The following is a 10,080-nucleotide window of genomic DNA, read 5'->3' as shown; positions in this document are numbered from 1 at the left end:
GGCCAGGAGCTTAAATGTTCACTTAAAAAAAGAAATTCTTAAATTACTAAAAACAAAAATCAACAGAAGAATATATATTAGTTTTACATATTTTGGAAATACACCATTCTGTTCAATGATGAAAACATCCTCATCCACAACTGAGATTTTGGGCCAGTACACGCCACTAATTTATTTTAAAATGTTTTTAAACCAACAGGATACAAATTTCACTAAGCAGATACCTTTTTTTCACAACAAAGAAAAAGTTTTCCTTTTTTATCAGTCAATACATTACCATTGTTTTAATTAAATTTTCAAATACTAAAGAATTTAGTAAAATTGCTGTTATTAAACTGAAGTTTGGAACATAAATTAACATGAAATGTCAATGGAAGGTTTTAATTTAGATCACTGTAAATCAGAAAGTTTGTATCAAAAAGGATAATCATGTTTGCATTTATCTTTAAAAATTAGTAACCCCACCCCCTAATATCAGACATGTGCTGATTATTCTTTTATTCTGACCAACCAGTGAGAAATGCTGGAATAATTTTCAACTATTTATAACATTTATTACCTGATGAGCTGAAAGGAGAAACTTTAGATCACAGTTGTACTGTTTCAGTTATTTATAATACACACATGTACATATGCATGTATGTGTATATACGCATGTGTGACTGTGAGTTTATGTGTGTGTTTCACTTGATATTTTGTTTCTTAGATTTTTAGTTTTGATGAAAAAAATTATTGGGGTGGGAGGTTTAAATATATATTTTGTTCAAAAATCAAAAACAAAAAAAAAAAAGCAGTTTATTGCTGTCTTAATGTTTAACTATATGTTACACAGCCTTGCAGAAAGGCTGACTGCTGTTGTGTTTCTTATGTTATTCCTATATATTTTTGCTGTGTTATTTATTATGGTTATTATTAGCAATATAATACAAAGTCATGATGGTAGAAAAGACGAGAGGTTTATGTATTTTTCAAAAATGGTCAAAGTTTATAGGATAGATGGATCTCCCATCTAAAGATTTGTAGTGCTGCCATCTGTAATGTTATATTCATTCCAGCATTTATCTTCAACATCCATCATTGCAAGATTCAATCTTTGTGAAAAGCTGAAAAGAAGTCAAAAAGAAAAACAAAAATACAGTACAGGAAACAAGAAAATACAGTACAAGAATCAAAAAGAAAAGAGAATCAGCATTATTTTAAAAGAGAATTAGCATTATTTAAAAACAAAAGATAAATGAGTTTATATCATCAGACAAGAAAGACAAAATTCAACAAATGAGAAAAGTAAAAATTAACAATTAGAAACAAATTTTAAGTAAAAACAAATTATCAAAGTAAAAAGATTATCAAATTAGCAAAGAACAAGAGCTACTTTTTGATAGCACTTTATTGAGAGGAATATATAGAATGTAAACATGAGAAAGAAAATCTTTTGAAAATTTAACATGTTGGGTATAAATATCCAATAGCCAGATTTTCTATATACACCATTTTGAGCCTAGTTTTCTTTGGGTCACTGCTGTCTTATATAATACAAGGGTGTACTGAAAAGTCCATAGGCTGACTATGAAGGAGTGATGCTAGAGCTGTGAAATCTTGCAATGCATTAATCTCAACCCTTCTTATTGATAGCTGAATTTTTTTCTTTCCAGGTAAACTGAAATCTGACTGTTCAAATAAAACTTCAAATCTGACTAGTAGCGACTTTTCTTGAAAGTGGGCACAATTTGACATTATGGTGTTATCAGGTACTTGCAGGAAAACGGTTTAGCCCCCAGGGACATGCATGCTGACATGGTTGTTACATGCCACTTTAGTTTTATCAACAGTGCAACAATGGGCAGTTGAATTAAGGTGGGGAAGGGAGAGTCTTGAAGATGATCTAAAGTCTGGACATTCTGTGACTGCCACTACCAAGGAAAACATTGACCGTGTTCACAACATGGATGACAGGAAATTGACTATAAATCAAATAGCCAATGTTATTAGCATATCCTATGAGAAAGTTAAGAATATTCAGGACAATGAACATGGCATGACAAAAGTTTCTGCTCTTGGTGGATGTCACATTTTCCGACACCTAGCCAAAAGCACACCAGTCTGATCACATCATGGGGAAATCTAACATCGTTTGAAGCAGATCCAGCTGGTTTCCTTGAACATTTTCTAATGCAGGATGAGTGTTGGCTTCATCACTTTGAGCCTGAGACAAAGCAACAGTCCACACAATAGAAACATCCCTCCTCACCTGCTCCAAAAAAGGCTAGGGTTGTTTCATCTTCAGGGAAGGTGATGGCCCTAGGTTTTGGGAAGTAAAAGGCATTGTGTTTATTAACTATCTTCAAAAGGGCCAGGAAAACTGATGAAAGGAGTCTTGTTTCATCAACACACAAGTTCTTCATTTTAGTGATTGTTGTGCATGATTGTGACTTTGATTTGGCCTCATCTGACTATCATCTGTTCCCCAATATGAGTAAACACTTGACTGGGAACCAGTATTGCAGTGATGTTGACATCATATCTGCTATTGATGACATTTTGAGTAACACGATGAAAGCTTCTTTACCAGTGGGATTCAAGCACTGTAACACTGATGGAAGAAGTGTGTGGATCACAAGTGAGTGTTGAAAAATAAACCTCATTTGGTCACATTGTGGCCAGCCTTTGACCTTTTTAGCCAACCCTTGTATTGATTATTCAATATTAGTTTTCTTTGGGGCACTGCTGCCTTATATAATAATAATTACTCAACTTTTAATTCCTTTTACTCCACCTTTTTGGATATAAAAAAACCCCTTTTCTAACAACTACAAAAAACACCAAAACTCAAAAGAAAACTGTATTCTGAAGATTTATAGATTTAGGGTGAACTTGTAAGTTCACAAATTTTTTTAGTTCTTTTAAAATTTGAATTTTCAACTGTTAGGATATAACAAATCCTCATCTAGACCTGATCCCAATGCTGGGTGATCAAGAACCAAATGAAGGGCAGATTTTCAATCCTGGGATTATCCTAATTCCAAAAAGGTACATGTCTATGTAGAGCAAATGTAGACTGAAATACAGGGGTCTCAGATGGACAGACAGAATTTCGCATTTATTATTATGGATTACTATTGCATTATTGTTAAGATAACAAATGGCATCATATAGCTTTCTCTAGTGTGTTTCAAGATTTTGAAATAGGCATAAATTGGTGCTGATGATGAAATATTACTGTTTTAATTATACTGAGAATCATTTTTAGATACAATACTGATGTTGAAGAAGGTAAAATATTAGTATAAAAAGCAACTTTGCATAAGCTACTAAATCTTATATGGCTGAACTTGAAAGTGACCGGAAGCATTTGCTAAAAGACATTGTGATATGTATGGATCAAAAAGGAGTCACTAAGATACTTGGAAATGCAGTAGTGAAGTTGATGAAATTGGAAAGTTGGGTGATGAGAAAGATGTTTAGTAACTGGCTTGCTCATAAGGAGGAAAAAGTTTCTGAAAATGAAGAAAAAGAGGTTAGTTGATTTTGTAAAAAGGGTTATGATTTATGGAAGCAACACATGGGTAATAAATGTGGTGCAACAGAGAAAGATAGCAAGAATGGAAATGAGAATGGTTTGATGGATGAGTGGAGTATCATTGAATGGGAGGAAGACAAACAGTAAATTGTTATAAGATGATAAGGATAAAGCTAATCACAGATGTCCTGAAGAGAAAAAGGATGAGATGGTTGTATTATATACAGAGGAAAGATGAAAGTGATTAGAAATGCATGTGAAAGGAAATAAATAAAGACATGGTCGAAGGTGGAGGAGGAAAGGTAAAGGGACTGTAGAAAATAGGGTAAAATAGAGATCAATGAGGATCCTTGAAGGCCAACTCATACCTCAAAAGGAAAATAGCTTTAAAACACTTTTGTATGTCTTGTAAGTAACACTACAATTACTGTGCAATTTAACACAATGTTATCAAAAAAGAGTTATATCTAAATAAAGGGAAGTCATTTCAACATAAATGGTTAGTATCTGTATGTCTTTTATAATCACCAATACTTGAAATAAACTGTGTTACTATATACCTCTAAATTGAAATTCATTTCTCCTGTCCTTTGTTTTCTGTCATTGATTTATTTTTCATATAACTTATCTATTTTATATAGTAATGTATAGTCATATAGTTTATACAGTTATATATGCAGTTTTACAAGAATTATGAATTATGCAAATTGTAATAAAGTTTGCCAACAGACACAATAAAAGGACTGACCAATGAGATAGCTTCTACAAAATTAAAATTGTTCATTTTGGCAGCTAAATCTACTTCATATTTCTAAAATGGGAGCTTGCCTGACACTATAGTCTATATCAGACATGTCAAACTGCAGAATCTCTATGGGATACACTGGTCACATACACACTGCCATGGAGGGTGTGTATTTTTAAACACATGTTTACAACAAAGATTTCTGCATTTGATGAAAACTGATGTTAGAATAATTTTGTACAGATAAATTTTATTACAACCCTAAAAAAACTGTTACTGAACAATAACTACAAAAAAAGACAGCATATTTTACAATAAGTTCGCTCATAATTTAATTAATCATTATTTTGCTATCCTGATGATTGGCATTGCTTTCTGGTAACTAATTTCATACATTTGTTTCAAGTGTCTGAGCAGTTCCAATTCTCATCAATGATAACAGGTGTTTATCAGTCAGTGTGGTTCATTCAAAAAAGAGACAAACAGACAGAGATCACATTTCTAACCACCAAAACAAACTACACCCCAAAAAAGCAAAACCAGAATATATAACTGGCATACTGTAAAAAACTGACTGTTGAAAACCACTAGAGCATAAAAGCCAAAACCATGTATGGCCAATGAATCATGAAACAAGACTTTCTGCACAATGTAAGAGAGTTTTACAGAAAGTAAGTGATCAAACAAGTTTCATATCAAAATAAAAAGCACTTTGTATAACAAATATATATATCACTCACCAACATTTAGCATACATATTCTATGTTGGCAGGGGTTGGATAGTTTGACATGATAAAATCTGACAAGTCAGGGAACTGTGTTGAGTTCAATATCTGTTTTGGCATGTATTTTATGGCTGGATACCCCACCAAACACCAGGTGCTTTACTGAGAGTATTGGGTGCTTTTTCATGTCACTGGCACTAGCGAGATCACCAAATAGCTAATAAGACAAAATCCCATGTTTGAGGAAAATGTAAATTGAGGGAAGTGACTTATACCAGACACTGAGAGGCAAGAATATGACAAGGATAGTAACAGGTGTTTTGCTGCAGAAGAAATACATAGCTACTCCAGCTGGAAAAGGAGTTATTTCCCTTCGTCAGCATCCGATAGCCACCGATCTGCGATGAGAGAGATAAATTCTTGGCAACCTTATGTATCTTTTTCCAGTGAAATTATTCACTGATATCGAAAAAGTGAAAACAAGCAATGTTAATTCTCTAAATTAGGTATTAACAGTAACTGCACGATAAAGTGAAGTATATTGCCACTTAAATGTGGCTGACTCCTAGGGGTGGATGTTACTGTTGCTTTTAGCCCCAGGAGGACATCTCCTCCAGCTGGCTTATCGACACACTTCTGTGTCCTGTTTGTTTTGCCAAGGGAAGTTATCCCTCCCATCGTGATCTGTAGCATGAACGGACCCGGGTTTCAGGGTTATTTCCCTTCGTCAGCGTCCGATAGCCACCGATCTGAGAGAATTAACATTGCTTGTTTTCACTTTTTCGATATCAGTGAATAATTTCACTGGAAAAAGATACATAAGGTTGCCAAGAATTTATCTCTCTCATCGCAGATCGGTGGCTATCGGACGCTGACGAAGGGAAATAACCCTGAAACCCGGGTCCGTTCGTGCTACAGATCACAATGGGAGGGATAACTTCCCTTGGCAAAACAAACAGGACACAGAAGTGTGTCGATAAGCCAGCTGGAGGAGATGTCCTCCTGGGCCTAAAAGCAACAGTAACATCCACCCCTAGGGGTCAGCCACATTTAAGTGGCAATATACTTCACTTTATCGTGCAGTTACTGTTAATACCTAATATAGAGAATTAACATTGCTTGTTTTCACTTTTTCGATATCAGTGAATAATTTCACTGGAAAAAGATACATAAGGTTGCCAAGAATTTATCTCTCTCATCACAGATCGGTGGCTATCGGACGCTGACGAAGGGAAATAACCCTGAAACCCGGGTCCGTTCGTGCTACAGATCACGATGGGAGGGATAACTTCCCTTGGCAAAACAAACAGGACACAGAAGTGTGTCGATAAGCCAGCTGGAGGAGATGTCCTCCTGGGGCTAAAAGCAACAGTAACATCCACCCCTAGGGGTCAGGCACATTTAAGTGGCAATATACTTCACTTTATCGTGCAGTTACTGTTAATACCTAATTTAGAGAATTAACATATATATATATATATATATATATATATATATATATATATATATATATACATATATATATATATTTGAAGAAAAGCAACAAAATGTGGTGTTCTCACTACATAAATAAATGAAGTTTGTACGAAACGTACGTACTGCTATAACCTAATACATTTTTGTTGCTTTTCTTCAAATTTTATTCACTAAATCTCTTGATTTTGTTTTTGGTTTTTACCCTACCAAATACTGGTGCCTCAAACATTTTAAGTACCACACTTAATCTTTTGATTAAAGTATATCTTGGGAACTGGACTTGCAAACCTCTTATCAGTGGTCCATAGATGTTCTCTTTCTTCTGCATTTTTCTGATAACATTGGTGTCCAGAGGGCAACTAATTTCCACAACAGAGCATATTTTTTCCTTGTGACCTCACAGAACAGTCTCTGGTTGATTGTATCTTAACCTGGTTGCTATTTTTACTTTGAAGTTTCACCCATATTCTTTTGACCCATTAGTCTCAATATAGTCAATTTCTTCTGGAGGTGTTGTCTTTTTTGCTATTCTGTTCTAGACTGTTCTAGCCACTGCATCATGCCTCATAAGTAGATAATATCTGAAAGACATTCTCTCACAGTTGGCAATAATATGGTTGATGTCTCGGTTTTGCACAGCCTACATTTGTTGTTTGTCAATGTTTTCTTCCATTTATGCTGCAGGTACTTGTTCTTGAATGACATGCAGGTAGCTTTCAAAGTAGGATGTCATAAACTTCATTTGTCACTCTGTTTCGATAAGTGATTCTTAGGATCTTTCTGAGGCACTGCTGATGAAATATGTCAAGTTGGTGGGCGATTTTTGCTGTCATCTTCCAGGTCTTAGCTGCATAGATCACTATTGGCAGTATTGCCATTTTGTACAGATGAATCTTCAGCTCTACATTTATGTTATTGCTACACTAAAGTGTTGTCAGTTTTCTAAATACTGCCGCTGCCTTGCCAATTCTGAAGCTTACACCTGTCTCTGCATCTATGCTTCCCAGATATGTGAAGCTTGTAACTTCAACTGGTTTTTGTCTAACTTTCACTGGTACACTTTCTACTTGTTTCCCAACTTGCATTACCTTTGCTTTTTGACCAGTGATTCTCAATCCAGACTTTGCTGCTTCCCTTTCCATTTTTGTTGTCAACTAAGGAATAAAATCTATTTAAAATGTTTTAGATATTTTAGTCCTAAAGAAAATTTAAATCTAGATATATAACAATCATCTTTCGAATTTTAGATATTGTGATAAGAGACATTCAACAACCCTTTTGGCTTTAATCTGGAAACTTAAAGACAACGGGACCAGTTTCAACATCAAATGTTCAGTGTATTCTTTTGAAAATCTGTATCTATCAAAAAACTTGAAAACCTCCAAAGAATACAAAAATTTGGGGAATGAGATTTTTTCCACTACACTGTTTTTTGTATCAATCATTTAGAATATATTCAACATAAACCGAGGAATTCCTAATGTAGATCCAATGACCAAGTTCCATTTACCATGAATGATGTCTGGTAACCATAAATGGTGGACATGCTCTGCCAGCACACTACTAGGGGCATAACCAAGATAAGATTTGGATTTACCAAAATTGCATGAAAGTATCTTGAAATACTAAAGAGTAAATTTATCCAATAAAATCGTTTTTGGCTTCCACCATGGCCTCCAGACAACTTTGGAATCTCCTGCAACATTCCAGAAAGTCTCCTTGTTTAAGTTGGTGAATGGTGCCATAATTCTTGCCTTCAGCTCAACTGCACCCCACACATAATAGTTAAGAGGGTTGCAGTCTGGGGAGTTAGGTGGCCAGATCTTAGGGATGGTGTGGTCACAGGGATTGTCTGACAGCCCTGACTGGGTTCTTCTGCTTGTGTGGCATGGTACAGAGTCCTGTTGCCAGACACAGGGTCTTCCAGAAGCCACCCTCTTGACCCAGAGCAGCACTACCTCCTCCAGGTACTTAATGTAGGCCTCTCCGTGTTGAGTCTGAGGTTGTGTCGGAAGATGCATGGAAGCATAATGTCACCATCATTAGTGATCACTCGGAACACCATAATGTTGATTAGGTATTTGATTTTTATCACTCTCAGTACATGTCTTCAGATTGCACTGTCCTCGGATTTACATTCAAACATTCTGAAATGTTTGTATTGGAGCTTCTGGTGCGAATGCCAAGCAATACAACATGCCGTTTCCAAGTTTCTGGCAGAGTGAATTGTGTTATGGTGCTAACTTTCTCACAGATGGTGCCCAACTGACCCTACTATACTGTGTAGTCAACAAAATCGAAAACAAACAATGCACATGTATGACATCAAAAATATAAAATGGTGACAATTTATCCATCGCACCCTGTATATATAGTCTTCTACTATATTGTAAGGCCAATGACTAGATTTGAGAGAGACAGTTAGAGACAGACAGACAGAGAAAGAGAAGAGAGAGAAAAGAAAGAGCAAGAGAGAAGAGGAAGAGAGAGAGAGTGTTTGTTTTACTGTCTCCTTGCCTTGACATTGAGCAATGTTAGTAAGCAAGTGTCACTGTCATGCAAGAGGTATTCTTCATATGTCATCCATATAATGTGTGTACATGTGTGTGTGTGTGTGTGTGTGTGTGTGTGTGTGTGTGTGTGTGTGTGTATGTGAGTGTGTGTATGTGTGTGTACACACAAACACACACATTATGTAGCCAATATTTTCATACAAGACCTTACAACTGAATCTGATTCTTCAGATGCTTCAATTCTGTGTATACACATATATTTACTTGATTGCTGACATCTATCAATGGTTTCTCTTATTGTTTTGATAATGCCATTTTCTACCATTAATAAAACTGTTGGCATTTTTGATGACACAAGTATGGTAGTATAATAATGATTCACAATCCAAATTATTCAAACTTTGTCGTAAATCATACAAGTAAATAAAAAGGAGGTAAATTCTAAAAAAAAATATTCATAAATCAAATTATATATATATATATATATACATATATATATATATAATCATAAATATACAGGGATTAGCATTGAGTTGCTTCTCCAACATACTGAAAATTTAGAAATAGCAGTCAAAGAACTACTGATTCTAAACTACAAATTTTTCTCTAAATGGATGGCGATATTTATGGCACTGCCATCCATTTAGAGAAAAATTTGTAGTTTAGAATCAGTAGTTCTTTGACTGCTATTTCTAAATTTTCAGTATGTTGGAGAAGCAACTCAATGCTAATCCCTGTATATTTATGATGATAAATGGTTTTACCGATAAAGGTTTTTTCATACTGAACTACTTGGCAAAATTGTTAATTATTAATTGACGATTCCCTGCCCTTATTCTTGTATATATATATATATATATGTATATATATTCACACACAATATTCCTAAAAGTGCTCAGATTTCTAACTTTCTTCAAAGTATGTGGAAAACCTCAAAATATATTTTTTCCTCTTTCTTCATGTTCTGTGTTTCCATAAAATAATCAATTCAAAGGAAAAAGTAAAAAAAAAAAAATGTTATCTCCTGGTTTCATTTCCTTACAAAGACTGTGTCTAGGTCTAATGTCTCCCTAAAAATAATTAACAAAAATAATTTTTAAATTC

At 34.7% G+C, this 10,080-nt stretch overlaps 1 protein-coding gene across 1 annotated transcript in view; it reads right to left on the bottom strand.

Annotated features, from left to right (window-relative positions):
- Window positions 1-254: 254 nt before the first annotated feature.
- The window catches only part of LOC106868774 (WD repeat-containing protein 20), a 331,569-nt gene continuing 321,743 nt past the window's right edge, over window positions 255-10,080 (bottom strand). The window contains exon 4 of the mRNA XM_089364994.1: window positions 255-1,103. Within this exon, the coding sequence (XP_089221120.1) occupies window positions 1,065-1,103 (39 nt within the window). The 3' untranslated portion in view covers window positions 255-1,064. The remainder of the gene's footprint in view (window positions 1,104-10,080) is intronic.

This window comes from Octopus bimaculoides, chromosome Z (genome assembly GCF_046866305.1).
Source record: "Octopus bimaculoides isolate indiv1 chromosome Z, ASM4686630v1, whole genome shotgun sequence".
Lineage (NCBI taxonomy): Eukaryota > Metazoa > Mollusca > Cephalopoda > Octopoda > Octopodidae > Octopus > Octopus bimaculoides.
The sequence above is the reverse complement of the archived record's forward strand: the minus strand, read 5'-3'. Positions and strand labels throughout refer to the sequence as shown.